Source organism: Cetorhinus maximus, chromosome 6 (genome assembly GCF_964194155.1).
Source record: "Cetorhinus maximus chromosome 6, sCetMax3.hap1.1, whole genome shotgun sequence".
NCBI classification, from domain to species: Eukaryota; Metazoa; Chordata; class Chondrichthyes; order Lamniformes; family Cetorhinidae; genus Cetorhinus; species Cetorhinus maximus.
The window spans coordinates 55258225-55275879 of NC_135884.1; the positions used below are offsets into that span (position 1 = coordinate 55258225).

At 39.9% G+C, this 17655-nt stretch overlaps 1 protein-coding gene across 9 annotated transcripts in view; it reads right to left on the reverse strand.

Annotated features, from left to right (window-relative positions):
• Positions 1 to 7641: 7641 nt before the first annotated feature.
• Positions 7642 to 17655, reverse strand: part of chl1b (cell adhesion molecule L1-like b) — a 954137-nt gene continuing 944123 nt past the window's right edge. For all 9 annotated transcript variants that reach the window (XM_078543741.1, XM_078543742.1, XM_078543744.1 and 6 more), the window contains one exon: positions 7642 to 10683. In XM_078543741.1, coding sequence (XP_078399867.1) covers positions 10464 to 10683 — 220 coding nt within the window. In that variant the 3' untranslated portion in view covers positions 7642 to 10463. The remainder of the gene's footprint in view (positions 10684 to 17655) is intronic.

The window sequence follows — 17655 nt, forward strand, 5'->3', positions numbered from 1 at the left end:
TAACATTCACGCCACACAAGTGCCAGGAAAAGACCATCTCCAACAAGAGAGAATCTAACCGTCTCACTTTGACATTCAATGGCATTACCTTTGCTGAACCCTGCATTATCAACAACTTCGGGGTTACCATTGACCAGGAACTGAACTGGACCAGCCATATACAAGAACAGGTCAGAGATTGCAATTCTGCAGTAAGTAACACATCTCCTGACTCCTCAAAATCTGTTCACCATCGCCAAGGCATATCAGGGATGTAATGGAATACTCTCCACCTGCCTGAATGAGTGCGGATCCAACACTCAAGAACCTCGACACCATTCAGGATAAAGCCTGCTTCATGAGCACCACATCCACCAACTTTAACATTCGTTCTCTCCCTCACTGGTGCACAGTGGCAGCAGTGTGTACCATCTACAAGATGCACTGCAGCAACTTGTCAAGTCTCCTGCAACAGCACCTACCAAGTCCTGAAGGACAAGGGCAGCAAATGCATGGTGATACCATTACCTGCAAGCTCCCCTCCAAGCCATGAACTGTCCTGACTTGTAACTATAACATTGTTCCTTCACTGTTGCTGGGTCTAAATCCTGGAACTCCCTTCCTAACAGCACTGTGGGTGTACCTACATCAGGTGAATTGCAGCAGTTCAAGAAGTTGGCTCACCATCGCCATCTCAAAGGCAATTAGGGATTGGCAACAAATGCCACATCCCATGAAAAAAAAACAGCGAGGCAACATGGGGAAATTTAGGAATGAAGATAGAAATAGTTTTTGCCTATTCATGCTGCCAGCAAGAACACGATACAGCAGAAGCAAATTGTCATCAGACATAAACAAACAAAGCAATTTTGCTGCGGATGTCTATTTGGTTCTGCTGTTTAGCACTTCAAGGCAGATTCCACAGTAGGAGTCAGCAGCAAGCTACTTGGGCCTAGGAATCTGAGGGCAGAAAGGATCAATGCCAAAATTCTAGTGTTTCCACAGCTACAGCGAGATCACAATATTTCACTGAATGGAGCCAAATATTTAACAGAATTGCATATTTATAGGGACCTATAGAAATGGCTGCACAACAATATTGAACAGGTTGGAGATGGTAAAAATTTCTTGCTATCAGGCATTTTCTAAATTAATAAATTTACATTCATAATGTCATTGAACAAATCAGTCATGAAATGATTAGAAAGCTAATTTGTTCCTGAGGCTATTTTGTTAAAAAAAAATCAGACCCCATTACAAATCAGGGGCATAACATAATATTCTGTATATATTAAAAAAAATTCCCTCCAAAACTGCTCTAAAGGGAGTTGTGTATGCAAAATGTGAATGCTGGAGTATAAAGCTATTGGCGTGGGATTCAGATTCAGGAATAGTGAATCCAGCCTTTGCTGAAGTGCTTGAAATTGAACTTATGAATGAATTAGGTACAACTATGGCAATAAATACAAAAATGAAATGATGCCAATGTAACTAAAAATAGCAGCACATTTAGAATCCCTCAAATTGAGGATCAGCACTGGATATGTTGAAAAGAACTTGCATCTTAGTATCATCTAAAGGGACATCTGCCCTGCAGCTATAACCAGTCGTTGAAGTTTTGGTTCCAACCAGACAGATAGAACCTTGTTAATAATTGGCTACTGCCTGCCTAGAACTTATTGGCCCAGGTCTCCTGATCTCCAGATTGTCAGAGACCAGACGTACAATCCAAGATGCGTGTTGGGATCCCGCAGATGTCCTGAAGCACTTACCTCTGTGGGAATTGCCTGGGATGTGTGAACTTCTGATAGGCAATTCCTCTGCTTCTCTGGATCCTTGGTGAATGTCTCCAACTCTAAGCTGGAGTTTGAGGCTGTGGGGTAAACCTGAAACGTTAGGCAGAAAAATCCTAGTCTAACTTGCTGTTATGTCCTGGATAACTATGGAACTGACCCCCAATCAGGCACGTTGACGTTCCTTGACTATTCCCCCAACAATCCATGGCCTGATCTGACTACCCCCCAACCTGATCACTCCCCCGACTAGGCCTGACTACCTCCCCACCACCCAGGTAACCCCCCCCAACCTGGTGTGACTAACCCCAGACCTGACTACATCTCCTGATCTGACCCGACTACCTCCCGACCCACCTAACACCTCACCCACTTGCCACCTCATCTACCTGCCACCTTATTCACCTGCCACTCTACCCACCCACCACCCTACCCACTTACCCATTCACTCATTCATCCACTCACCCATTCACTAACATTCACAATGGACATTTAAACTTACCTTACAGCAGCTAATAAAAAGGGGGCATGTTCTGTCTGCCCCCGCCCCCCACCCCTGATGCTTCAGTGCTGTGATGGAGCTCTCTGAAGAACACTATGCTTTGCATTTTTGGGAAAGCCAGGCTCAGAAGACCCAGCAAGAAATACAGAACAGCATTGAGGCATGGAAAAATTTGAGTGCATCGGCAATCCAATGATGATTACCACTCCGTGGAAGATCTGGGCCATTCTTTCTACCTGGATACATGAATGACCACATTTTTTTTAGAGAACGGGGTGTGTAGAATCCTGTTCTGCAAACACTCAAATTTAGTTGAGGCAGGCTTATAAAGTGCCCAGGGAGGCTCCAATGATGAGTCCTTACAGTAATGCAATTGTGCCCTCAGTTTTCGTACAGATATCAGTGTTATCCCGAACCTGGTCAAATTAAGACTAATATCCCAACCACAAGTGGTTAGCATAGTGAAGCTTGCCCTGCTTCACATCCCTCCATTGCTCTTACTCTTCTTCCTCCAAAAGTCATAACTATAGGGTGATCCTCACTGGAAATCAATTGTTCCGATATTGTGAATGTGTCAAACAAAATGGTAGTTCAAGAACACGTGGTACAAAACCTTCTAATTAAGTAAGTGGAAAAAGGAGAGAAACCAAATAAAAAGAATGGTTCAAGGCCAGCCTGAAAATGTTGCTGCAAATCTTATTATTTGGCTTTTAAAATTGACTTTCTTAAACAATACAAGCCTAGATGTTTTCTATTAAGAGTTGATGATGGGAACCATACAACACACATCCTAGGAAATCATCTAGATGCCTGAATTACATCATCAGGACTTAATCATAATAAAACGAGCTACAAAATGCAGCAAAATTGAATAGCTTGGGATATGGATGGAAATCCAGTATGACAGGCCCATTTTTCACTTGGTTAATGGTCACACGTAAATGATCAAAAGTTTTACTTATAGATTTTATTCTGAGTTCAGTCTCTTTGACCCAAGCTCTTCCTTGCCACCTCTCACTAACCTATACCAGCAAGCTTTCCCTCAACTCCTGAAAGGCTGTTGACCATCTGTAATCAGGTATTCATTTTCATTGAATCTGCTCCAGTTTTCTTCTGGGATCTTGGCAAAGCCAAATGTTAGTTTTATCTACCTGAAAATAGGGCTTGGTAGCTAAGTGGTTATGTTACTGGATGGGCACCCCAGAGGTGATGAGTTTATAATTCCACAAGAGTAAGCTGTAAAACTGAATTCAATAAGATTGCTAAACTTGTGGGGCAGCACCAGGAAAAAAAGATGGTTGTCAGATTACCTGTATTTCAAAAAGCCTAATTGGATCTATCAAAATGGAAACCTGCTACCTTGACACATCACCCTCGTCCCAAAATATGGGGTTGACTCTGAATGCTCTCAGCGAAAGAAGCAATAAATGCTGTTATATCAACCGCATCCTAAGAAGAAATTTTAAAAATCCAACAACTCTGCTGTCGTACATCCCAGTGTACTCAGCTATTCAAAGCTTCTACATTGCACCACTTAAAGCTCGTGATCAAACATATTTTCCATTAATTTCCCCAGTGGTACTCCCACAACTTTGGTGGACCATTCCCTAAAACTGCAGAGAAATGGCATAAAATTACCTGTTTTGCTTCAGTACTCTCACTTCTTCCATTGAAAGCAATCAACAGAACTTCTTCAGAAATTTACTCCTTTCATGTTAAAAATTCCAAAGCCAAATGTGCAGTGAAGGACAAACAGTACAGTGACATTAAATTTTGCAGAGATTCACCATGCAAGATATGTGAGTATTGGGCGGGGTGGGGGTTGGTGAGCATATGATATGCGGATAATATTGTGATCAAATTTTACAGTAAAAAATAGTCAACCCTTTTGATTTAACAGTACTTGAAATTATTAGGCAAACTTCAGAATTTATGTCAAATTACCAAGACTACAACTGTGATGTTTTGAGATAATTTCAGTTTTATTAGACTAGATCAAACCATCTCTCCTGAATGCGGTACTGCAAATATATTATTGTGTTTTATTGGACCAAACACATCTTAATTCCATACAGTGCAGGGTCAGAAGTGGGGGAGAGCACAGTTCAATAAGTATATTATAAGTGTTCGGCGAATTGGGTTTAGAATTAATGGCGTACATCCTGCACATTTTATTTTCAGTGATAGGGGAGGGGAATCATGAAATGCAAACTTTAATTTTGCCTTAGCCCAGCATTCTCTATCTATGCATCCATCTTGGTATTAGATCATTTCTTTTTATTGCCCTACTAAGAGGTTGGCATAGTTCCACCTGCAAAGCAATCAGTAAAATAATTACCTTTTATTACCTCTCAGAACCAACCCAATACTATCTGGTCCTTTCAGTTTCTGCTAGAATCAACAGTAATTCTCGTTTCAGCGGAGAAAGTAACTTTTATTGGACAGTCAATTAAATCTGTACTTCACCTTCATGCCGAATGCCTCGAAGATTTACAAATTCAGGAGAAGAACTTGAATTGGAAATCAAAATAGATGCCTAATAAGGTCAATTTTTGCATACGCCTGACAATATTTAATAGCAATATCAATGGTTTTACAGGCATGAGAGACAAACTAAATCAGCTGCAGTCGCTTATAGTTTTGTGAATTTTTATGAAAAGATGGTCTGTTAGCTTAATCAATTAAACTGAACTACTTAAAACATTGAAGACAATAAATTAGAAGTACCAAATGTAACATCATAAACGTAGTTACTGACATGAACAGTTAAAGCAATTGAACTCATTAAAAAACTCAAAACATTGCCACCAATATCACTTAAAAAGGAGAATGACTTACAATTATTAAGTAGAAAACATCACAAAGTGTATCATGGACGTGTAATGAGGCAACAAATGAATGCTGAGCCAAGAATGGATATTAAGTGTGATTAAAAGATTGGTCAAAGAGATAGCTTCTAAGTAGGGTGTAAAAGGAGAAATGGGAGGCAACGAGACATAGGGCGGAATTTTCCAGCCCCATTGTGGTGGGGGCTTGGCCGTCAAATGCGGCGAGCCATTCAAAAGTCCATTGACTTTGATGGGACTGGAAACTCCTGCTGGCAGGAGGGGCCATACAATTCCACCCATAGAATGAGGGAGAGAAGTTATTGGAAGGTTGTAGAGCTGAAGAAGCTACAAAGATAGGGAGGAGCAAGGCCATTTGGGAGCTAAACATGAATACGGGAATTTTAATTTTTGGCCCTTAAGGGAGTGGAACCAATGTAGGTCAGCAAACACAGGAAGTGGGTGATTGGGACTTGATGCAAGATGGGACATGGGCACAGAGTTTTAGATGAGGCTGCAGGTGACAAAGGCATAGATTAGAGTTTCGGTAAGACGTGCAGTCAGACGGGGCAGAGATAGGTAATTGAACTGAGCTGAAAATAGATGGGGTCTTGGAAATGAAAAGGGTATGGGGTCAAAAGTTCAGCTCAGGATCAAATACTGCAAACATGAACTGTCTGTTTCAACCTAAGGCAGTCGTCAGTTAGAGTGATGAGAGTGGCATGGAGTTCGTGGCAGGGGCCAGAGCCAATGAGGGATAAACTGGATAACCCCATGAAACAGGTGCAGAGAACGGCACGTAGTAAATTCACCCCCATTGAATGCAATGCAGGCAGAGCTTCAACTCCATGGTGGTTGTGTCAGTGCTCCAAACTGTTCATTGGCTGCATTTATTATTGAGTGCCAGCACAAAAAGTAGCCTGAACCTCTTTAAGGAGCTGTTGGTGGTGCTGAGATTATGCGGAATATTGTGCTGTGAAAGAATCAACACTGGCTGACCATGGGAGTCAAAGCATATCAAGGTTTATGGAACCCTGAAGTGGAGATCCTGATGGAAGAGGTGGAAAGGAGAAATGTGTCCTCAGGGGTCCTGGTTGCCCACTAGACACATGCTTAGAAGGCAGTGGAAAGATATATTGTTAGAGGTCGATGCTTGGAATGTAGCCCCAAATATGTGGATGCAGTGCAGGAAGAAGTTCAAAGATCTCACGAGGTGTCAAGGTCAGGAGTGGTTCTTTAAAAGCCATATCCTATTACAGCACCATTAGTCTCATCTATTGTTCAGTTCAAGAACCCAATCCCCTCCCACCACCCCTGGAATTAATGGGAGAGGAAAGGCATGTCTGCAAGTTTTATTCCCCATGGAGGAGATCGTGCTTGCCATTATGGCAAGGAGCTTTGCTGACAATCCTTCTCCATCACCTCCTCTGAATTCTAGCAGCTTGTCCTATTTTGCATGGCCCCTGCTCATTCTCCCAGTCATCCCAAGATAAAGCCCTACTAAGCCACCCATGTCTGGAATGAACTGTTTGTGCACATCTTTAAGTCACCAAAAAGTATTTCTGCTCCGACCATATGATTCCTTGTTGACTATGGAACTTTAACCAAGCATAGGCAAACACCCAAAACCTGTAGAACTGCAGCTCACCACCATATTCTCAAGGGCAATTAAGGATGGGCAATAAATGCTGGCCTAGCCAGTGATGCCCACATCCCATGAGTGAATAACTAAAAAGAAGAAATAATCTAGCAACTCACCTGCAAGTAGTTGATGATCCTTTAAATAATGCTGGTGGAGGAGGGTCCTTCATGTTGTTTAACATTGTGTTCAGCTGTACGAGGGTAAGAGAGGCTGTCAGCTTGTTTTTTTATTCATTCATGGGAGGTGGGCTTCACTGGCTGGGCCAGCATTTATTACCAATCCCTAGTTGTCCATCCCGCCCTGGAGGGCGGAGCTACAAAATGAGACCACGGGCATCAAATCAACATTACATACTGATTGTCATCATGTGTTGTGGATGCCATTTTCTTACTTTGAGAGACCTCGTATTGCACAAATAAACGGGCGGGACAGAGGTGAATTTCATCCCCAATGACTTCACTCTTCCCAATGCATAACTGGAGGAAATTACAGCTAATCCAGGATTGTATGTCAGAATAACACACAAAGATAGTGGAGAGGTAGAGTTGGGTACTGGTACATGTGGACTGACTGTATGTTTTTGGATTATATTGCCTGCGTTGCTGGGTGACAATCAGAAACAAGTATTTTTCTGTATTTGTGACTTATGAGCAAGTCCTCTCTTTTTTGCTATATGCTAATTTTTCTTTAAAAGAAGTGTGAAACATGGCCTTGTTTTCTTTTGGCTAGCTGATACTGTTTTTCAGACATTCTAACAAGGATTCCAGAAGAATTTTAATGTTTCTAGAAAGCACTTTGGAATGTGCCAATACTTTCACGAGAACACCCACACAGAAAGGTTTAAATGATACAGCTCTAGAGTACAGTTTGGCTTGAGTAAAAACCAAGAGACACATAAAACATTGTTACTCTGTGTTTAATAAGACAAGCATCCATGTTCTGAAAGATCACAAGATCATTTACACAACACATATTAGTAGTTGAAACATTCCATGATGATCTCATATAATACAAGAATGATACACAGGTAGAAAACATGAATTTGCAAACCAGACATGACTTTTTTTTAAAAGTGAAAACACATCATTGTATCACCTGAAGGGGTATCTGATTATTTTTTTAAATGTCATATACTATAGAGTACATTCATTATCAAATGGTATGATTTAAGCTTTCTAACTAATACAGTGACTGCAAGTACTATATATTCATACAGATTTTTTAATAACATCACACCACTACAAGGTAAATAAGTTAACAGTTATTCTTGGGGGATTTTACAATATCTGTGAAAGCATAACAAATTATGAAAATTGTTCTGTTAAACTTGATACAAGTTTTTGAATTTTCTTTTGAGAAGACATAAAATGATACACAGTTACTGATTGCGGATTGAAGGCTATATTGGTAAAATATTGAGCCAATAGCTACAGAGTGATCAAGCCTGTCAAAAAGGGCCAGGAGCTAATAATATCATGCATACTGAACATAACCTCTGCAACTTGAGGAGCAATAGTTCACAAATATCTTGAAAACTGCAGTCAGTATTTGGTTTATTATACCCTTGGGATCAAGTTTATTTTAAAAGCAAATACATGTTCTCATATTTTGTGCTTCATTGTGAGCTGGCAATAGAATTACTTTTTTTGTGGGTGATGGCCATTCTGCCAATTGTGCAGCATTTCAGTCCAAAGGTGTAATAAAATGAAATATACCGTACAAACATAAGGCTACATATCAGAAATTATACTTTGGTTCATAAAAATTTTTTTTAAAAGCATGCCAAACTACAAACCTACTTCCTTACTACAGAAAATACAGAAACAGCTTTGCATTGGGAGTAATTTTATTGAATCTGATCATTATTAGAATATGGTTTCCTACAAATCTTGGCATGATTAAGGTCTGTCATTTACAAATACTAAATGATTCATTTGCAGTAAATTTGTTAGCTACACAAATAAAAGAACAGTTCTAAGAATACAATTCATCCTGATAAAAGAAGCTAAGAGAATGATGCACAGCCAAGTATGAACCAAAGCTTAAAAATGTTGCCACACTTAAAAAAATTGTAAATGTGCACTCTGCATGACTTGCACATTTAATAAGGCTAACAAAAAAATACAATTCCTTTAGATTTTTACCAACCAAAAGATCTAATTCCATTTCTTTCCTTACAAACCAGACTACTGCAAAAAATGAATTTCAAACATTTGATGTATTTGTATTAAGATGGTCAGCTTTTTGCCATTGTAAGTACTGTAAAGTTTTCTGCAACAGTTGCAGATGTTGGCAAATACTCTTCAATTTGTTAATATAAATATTATTTGTCCTTTTTACAAAAATGTTGCAATTTGAAATCCTTTTAAAATAAAACTTTACCATGCACTATTAGGCAAGAAACAAAAATAAGACTTATTGGAACTAGAGTAATAAAAACTTTAACACAAGTACGATAACTTCACAATTGTTCACTAATAAAAAACTGAACCTCCAATTCTTCGAAGTATATGAATTTTCTGAGGTGGAGACATGTAGTTTATTTAGTTCAATATCATGGAGCTATGTTTTACATATTTTATTCACAATATAAATCACACACTTAGTTACTTCTTAATGACACTTAGGCTGTGAATCAACAAAAGTAATGCTTCAAGGTGCTTATCCAGAACTTATAGCAGGAATATTGTTTTAAAAACATTGTTGATTTGCTGAAAATTACTTTTCGGCAGTTCTTACCCAAATTCTAAAAGTATTCCTAATTACAAAAATGTACACTACTGTTTTGCCTTGAAAATAACTAAATAAAATGACTGAATACATTTTTTAAAGCAGGACTTTGGGTAAAGAGCATATTTGAAGAAAAATAAGACATGGGGATTGTACAGTTTTATGCATGCCTAATGATGGTACCTTTTATACAATGATTTATAGTTCCGACAACTCAACCATTCCATAGCTGCCAGCTGAACAAGTATGTGTCCATTTTAAACATACATTTCTTCATCCTCTGCATGGCATTCGTTAATAATATTCATTTCCAAATCAGATTCCCACTGGAAGTTATCACTTTAAACTGAAAGGAGCATTATGAACCTGTTTGCTGGACAGAGCTCTGTATGTAAATATCTAATTTATCACTTTCCTCCTGTGACTACAAATCTTAACTTGCAAGATGTGATTATAGTATTCTGTGAGATCTTCTATTGGTTAAAAAACATGAATAAAATTCTTGGTCCCTTCAGCTGCCTTACTCATTGTATTAAGAGGCATCAGTGCACCAGGTGTTGGTCTCCTTAAGTTCACATATGATATCAATCGCAATCCTGGAAGTTCTTAACTTCTAAACATGTAGGGTCACAAGCCACTTAAACAAACTGTAACTATAGGGACTCAAATCTGCTAACAGCAGCAAGGATTTAAATGATTATAAGTTATTACCGTGACAGCAACTTGAAGCCATTTCTATTATGAACTGGCAGACACCTGTAATTAACATGGATTTTGCTCAACATATCCCTTAGAATGAAAGGTGGACTGCAACAAAATGTCCCATGCATCTTAATCTTGATCAAATATTGTACATTAGATAAGCATTCCTTAAGGTCCATTACATTTTCTTTTTGAAGCCTGCTGGCAATCTGAACTAATTCAAACATAACAAATGTTCAGTTGTATCACAAATTTATTAAGGAAGTAAGTGAAGTTTATGAACATGTAACTCATGCTTTCATCGGAGAGGTGGCTATTGAACTTCCATTTTCATCTGCTGCATCTTTCTCTTTATTGCCACTGTACTGTCCAATGAATGACCCATCTTCATTAAACTGTCCTTCCGATCCACCTTCTTCATATTCTGCCAAACTGTCATCACTTCCTGTTGGCTTCATTGCCTCATTCAGTGACTGCTGGCTTTCTTTCAAAGGTTTGTCTTCATTATCACTGAAAAAAAACCCTGCTGTCAGAAATCTAGTTCTTGGCACAATGGTGATGGAGACCTGGAAAATCTCCTGAGCTGCATTGCTCCTTTGAAATGAATTCCTTAATAATCTTGTCATCCTTGATTTTTTTATTAAAGGAATGTCATAATTTTGTCAAGTATTAATAGTTTTATATAAGCAACCATAATATATATATGTATATATTCAGTAACTCAATTGCTGATCATCTGACATTCTTGGCAATTGCTTTATCCTCTCTACCTAATGCATTTCAAATCTATGATTACAGTATCTTTTTCAAAGGTTGAATGAGTAGTAACCATGTACTTTTATATTAACAGGTAAATTGAAGTACAAGGAATCCTCACTTAAAGTTGTAGCTGCATTCCTGAAAATCACAACTTTAAGTGAATCACAATTTCCCATAGGAATCAATGTTAAAACCAGAGTTAGGTTCCTTCAGACATTCCTCACCCAGAAAAAAACAATGTACAAGTTGAAATACTGTACCGTACATATGCAGTACTGTGCATTCCTAGCTGAAATAACTTGCAAAATAAAATACATCACTAAATATAAAAAAATACAATAGTGTCCAATAACAAATTACACTAACCATACAGGTACCTATACAGTACTCTTAGATTGACCGCAGAAATTGGTCGGTGCAGTTATCAGGTGAAGTCCCAGGCTTCATGTTAGCATTAATTTAGGACTGAGACTCGGAGAAATTACTTCACTTAAAGGGTTGTGAATCTTTGAAATTCTCTGCCCCAGAGGGTTGTGGATGCTTTATTGTTGAATACACTTAAGGCTAGTAAAGACAGATTTTTAGTCTCTCAGGGAATTAAGGGATGTGAAGAGCATGTGGAAAAATGGAACTGAAGCCCAAGGTCAGCTGTGATCATATTGAATGTCGGAGGAGGCTCAATGGGTCATGTGGTCCACTCCTGTTCCTATTAATGTTCAGAACTAGTTGTACTGGCCAACTTCAGCCACTAGATGAAGCCAAGGAATTCAGTGGGAGTTCAGCACCAGTGAAGTCAAGAGCTGAGGCAGCAGCGCCATGAGCAGCCAGGAGAAGACGAACAAACCCCGGGGCCTAAAGCAAGAACAGAGGGCGGGAGGCAACGTCCGAGAGCAAGGGTGGGAGGAAAGACTGGGGAGGCTGGAAGAGAGGCTGAGGTGTGGCGGTACGGTGGAAGGCGAGGTTGGTGGGGGTAGGTGTCAAGGCCAGGGTGGCAGGGTAGCGAGGCGAGGTCAAGTGGGGGAGGTGGGGGGGGGGGGGGGGTTGGTGTCGAGTGTGAGAAGAGGCTGGAGGGGGGTGGTGGTGGGAGGAGAGGCCAGGGATGGGGGTGAGGAGAGGCCTTTGTTGGGGGGTGGGTGGTTGGAGGTGGGGGGAGGAAGGAGGATAGGCTGGGGGGTTGGGTGGGGGGGGGGGGGGGTGGGTGAGGAGAGGCCAGGGGTGACAGGAGAGACTAGTGGGGGCTGGGAGTAGAGACCTGGGGTAAGGAGAGACCTGGGGTAAGTGTGAGGAGAGGCCGAGGGAGGGGTGGGGGGCGTAGGAGGAGAGACCAGGGGTGGGTGGGGAAGTGGGAGGCGAGGTCCAGAAGCAAGAGTAGCAGCAGAGGGGAGGGGTATAGAAGTGATGGGGGACAGGTTTTCTGATTTTCTGAGCAGGCAGGTCTCAGAAAAAACATGTTAAGGTGAAACTAACAACATTAAATGGATATATCGACATTGCTTTATTAACAACATTAAAGTGAAACAACATTTAGTGAGACGCTAAGTGAGGACTTACTGTAACCAACAACTCCTCCAACATTTTATCATGTTCATTATTGTTTATTTGACCAAATAAATAGAATCAGTTATAGAAAACAATGCCACTGTCAGTATTAATTATATCATAGTGGGTGGGGAGATGGTTGCATAGTGGTAATATCACTGGGCTAGTGATCAAGCCTAAAGTTCTGGGAACCAGAGTTCAAATCCCACCATGGCAGCTGATGGAACTTAAATTCAATTAATAAATCTGGAATATAAAGCTAGTCTCAGTAATGGTAACCATGACAACTATCATCAATCGTTGTTAAAAACCTGCCTGGTTCACTAATGCCCTTTTGGGAAGGAAATCTGCCATCCTTACCTGGTCTGGCCTACATGTGACTCCAGACCCACAGCAATGTGGTTGATTTTTAACTACCCTCAGTTCATGGGCAATCGGGGGTGGGCAACAAATGCTAATGCCCACATCCCATGAAATAATAAACAAATCTTTGGATATTTTCAGTCCCTGTGCAAGATTTGGCTCCTATTGATAATATGTTGCTCCTCGCTGCAGAGAGTTCTATAAGAGCATGGAAGATACTTCCATGCAAGTAAATAGGATCTACAGCACAGAAATACGTCTTCAGTTCCAACTGGTCTATGCTGGTGTTTATACTCCACACAATCCTCCTCACATTCTAATCACCTCTACCCATCCTGTCTCCCTACCCTCTCTATCCTCTTTTCATTCACATAGCCATCAAACCTCCCCTTAAATTCATCAATGCCATCTCCTTCAATCACTTCATGAGGCAACAAGTTCCACCTTCTCACCACTCTGCGTAAAGAAATCCCTCAAAAATCCTTTGTTTGATATATCAGTGGCCATCATATATTTATACTTGCTTGACTTTGATTCATTCACAAATGGAAACAGTTTCGCCACTGTCACCCTATTGAGCGCCTTCATAATTCTGAAGACCTCCATCAGGTCTCCCCTTTTTCGAAGAAGAGATCTAGCTTGTAAACCTTTTCTGTCCTCCCTTCACTGCTACAATGTTATTTATGTAGCATGGAAACCAGGGTTAATAGAATTGGGGGTGATATATAAGGATGGATTGAGAATTGGTTGGTGGGCAAAAACAGAATTTAGAAATAAATGGGCCCTTTTCAGGTTGGCACACTGCAACTAGTGGAATGCAGCAGGGATCAGCACTTGGGCCTCAGCTCTTTGTAATCTATATTTATGTCTTGGATGAGGGGACCAAGTGTAAAGTCTCCAAGTTTGCTGATGATACATAGTTGGGTGGGAAGGTTAGTTTGAGGAGGACAAAAATAAGGTACAAAAAGAATATGGACAGGTTAGATGAGTGCGCAAGAACATGGTAGATGGAATATGGGGAAATGTGAAGCTATCCACTTTGAGAGGGGAAAATAGAAAAGCAAAATATTTTTTTTAAATGGTGAGAGATTGGCAAGTGTTAGTATTGAGAGGAACCTGAATGTTAACATGCAGATACAGCAAGCAATTAGGAAAGCAAATGGTATGTCGGCCTTTATTGCAAAGGGATTGGAGTATAAGAGTGAAGAACAATTATATAGGGCCTTGGTGGAACCACGCCTGGAGTACTGTATGGTTTTGATCTCCTTACCTAAGAAAGGATATATTTGCCTTGGAGTGAGTGCCATGAAGGTTCACTGATTTCTAGGATGAGGGAATTATCCAAGAAGAGATTTGAGTAGACTATGCCTATATTCCTTAGAATTTGGAAGATTGAAGGGTGATCTCATTAAAACATATAAAATTCTTAAAGTCCTTGAGAGGGGATGCTTTCCCTGGCCGGAGAGTCTCAAACTAGGGGGTCACAGTCTCAGAATAAGGAGTCTGAGATAAGGAGAAATTTGACCACTCAAAGGCTTGTGAATCTTTGGAATTCTGTATGCCAGAGGGCTGTGGAGGTTCAGTTGTTTAGTATAATTCAAGGCGGAGATTGGTAGATTTTTTTGGACCCTAAGGGAATAAGGGATATGGGGACAGTATGGGAAGATGGAGCTGAGTTAGATCAGCCATTATCTTGTTGAATGATGAAGCTGACTCATAGAGCTGAATGGCCTACTCCTGCTCCTATCTCTTATGTAACTTTGCAGAGTATCCCAAATGTGATCAAATTTAAGGCTCTATATACATTTAATATTACCTTCCTGCCTTTGTATTTATCCCATGAGAAATGAACTGCAGTGCTCTTAATTTCCTTAACAACATGGGTTGTTACTTTTAAGAATTGATCTTATGGGAATGCTCCTCAACTCCACAAGCTCAATACCTTCCAAGGAAGAGGAAGCGTCCATGTTGCTCCTCCAAAAATGAACTGCCTCACACTTCATAGTGAATTTAATTTGCTATTTATTCACTCATCTGAAAACCTCTTTATATTTTCCTGTATTTTGGTTCAATCTTGCTTATTAATTGCTGTACTCCCCAATTTGGTATCTTTGGAAAATTTTGAAGCTATGCTTCTTGTCCCTGTGTCCATTATGTATCTGGCAAATAACAACGAGTCGCAGCATGAATTTTCACTCTCTGCCAGTCTGAGAAATTCTCCTTAACTCCAAACTTTTTTTTCCTGTTTTGCCCCCGTTATTCCATTCATTCTGCTACCTGGCCCCTGACTTCACATGCACTGACCTTCTGATGTGGCACATTATCAAAGACTTTCTGAAAGTGCATATAGACCACGTCCATTGCACTGTCCTCGTCTACTCTTTCTGTTACTTTTTCAAAGTGGTTAAATGTCATCTTCCTTTTAGAAACCTCTGAACTGCCTCCAATGCAAGCACATTCCCCTTTAAATAAACAGGTAGCAGTGGCTGCACATTACAATTATGTTAATCAACAGACAGCACCAAGTTCATGTGCTGGTTGCATCACATTGAACAGATATAGGTTAATTGTGCGTCACAATCCCTGCACCTGTTTTCAGCTGCTATCAGATTTAGCCCCCTCTGTCTCAAGATATTTTGTTATCTTGCACAATCTAATAATTCTCTTGCTCCTGACATTTATCTAACTGGTCTACAGTTTCCTGGGCTAGTTTTGACACCCTGTTTAAAGATGGGAATTAAATTTGCTGTCCAGTAGTCTTCTGGCACTATTCCTTTTCTTATTGAGTTTTATAGAGATTAATACCTCTGCTATTTTTGGCTAGTAGTAATGCCTTTCGTTTTATCTTAGCTGTTGTAATATCTGACATGACTTGTTCTACTGTTGATATTTTTTCTTCAGTTACATCTGGGGCTAAGTATCTATTCAATATCTCTGTCATTTTAGGATCATCCCCTCAAATTTTAATTTGCTCATTCCTGAGCCACTGTATCCCAAACTTAATTCTCTTTTATTACTTCTGCACCTATAGAACACTTCATCATTCCTTTTCATTTTATTTTCATGTATCCTCTTCACTTTCTTAATTATCTGTTTAACTTATTCCCTAAAATCACTCATTGTCTTTTTCCATCCTAACCTTCATTGTTTATATACTTTGTATCAGCCTTTTCCCTTAGACTCATTTTGATTCACACTTCTTTATGGTCTCCTTTGTTTTTATTTTTAGTGGAATATGTTTTTGTAAACTCTACTGAAGTCTCCTTAACTGATTTTGATTTGTTTGTCATCAATATTTTTCTCCCCAAACCCCATCTTCACTTCTTCATAGTTGACTTTTTCCCCAATCTATTCCTTTGATTTTTATGCTATGCATATCTTTCTCAATCATTACCTTAAATATTATTATCACTCTTCCACAATTACTTTTCTTTGCTGCTCCAGTTAATTTACCATTATTAGATTTGTCAGTGCTTCTGTCTTCACTGGATTTCTTACATATTGGATCAGAAAGGAGTCGTGTATACACTGCTTCCCCTTTTCACTCCCTCTCTCTGCCAGAGGTGCAGTGATTGAAATTGTGCATGATTATGATTTTGTCTATTTTTCTCATTTCATATAATGTTTACATATTTCTCCCTTTACATCCTTTCCCCATTATTGAGCAGATTTTGACGCTAACTCACAGAGATAGATTTTGGCAGCTGGATAAGCTTATTTCTATATCTGATTGCCTGTAGTCCCATATCCCATTTGTATTTTCCGTTATTTCCTAATATATGAATCAATGTTGGCACCGAATGAATGGCCGGATGGCCTCCATTTATTTTATGGATGGAGTGAAAAGCTTTGTCTCATGTAAAATCAGGAAATGTCTTTGTTCCGACAACATTGTCATTGTCTGACTTTTTCTTCTTGTCCTTTCCATTTGTTTTCTAGGTTCATGTTTTTATGTTCCATCATTGTTGACAAAAGCTGTGATAATTTTGATTTTTTTAATAAGAGTTGTTCAATTAATTTCTTATCTACTTATCATTTATAGGTGGATTTCAGGTTAATCACCTGGCCAAGCAATATAGTGTATTAAAACATCCCACAAATTTCTATGCTTACTGTGTTTTGTACAATTTGCTCAAAGTCCCATAATCTTGCACAAACAATCTTGTAGGCATTGAAAATACTGAAGCAGTTGGTGTCCATATGCTGCAGGACCTGGACAACATATTCAGGCATGGACTGATAAGTGGCAAGGAACATTCGCGACACACAAGTGCAGGCAATGCCCATTTCAACAAGGGAGAATCTCACCATTTCCTCTTGACATTCATTACCATCACTGAATGCCCCACTATCAACATTCTGGGGGATACCATTGACCAGAAACTGAACTGGACTAGCCATATAAATACTGTGGCTACAAGAGCAGGTCAGAGGCTGGGAACTCTGAAGACAGTAGCTCACCTCCTAGCTCCCCAAACCTGTCCACCATCTACAAGGCACAAGTCAGGAGTGTGATGGAATACTCTTCAAATGCCTGAGTGAGTGCAGCTCCAACAACACTCAAGGAGCTCAACACCATCAGAACAAAGCAGCCCGCTTGATTGATACCCCATCCACCAGCTTAATCATTAACTCCCTACACCACCAACACACAGTGGCAGCAGCAGGTACCATATAGAAGGTGCAGTGCAACAACTCATCAAGGCTTTCAACAGCAACTTCCAAATCATCAACCACTACTACCTACAAGGACAAGGGCAACAGGTGCAAGTTACCCTGCAAGTCACACACCATCCTGGCTCAGAACTATATCACCATTCC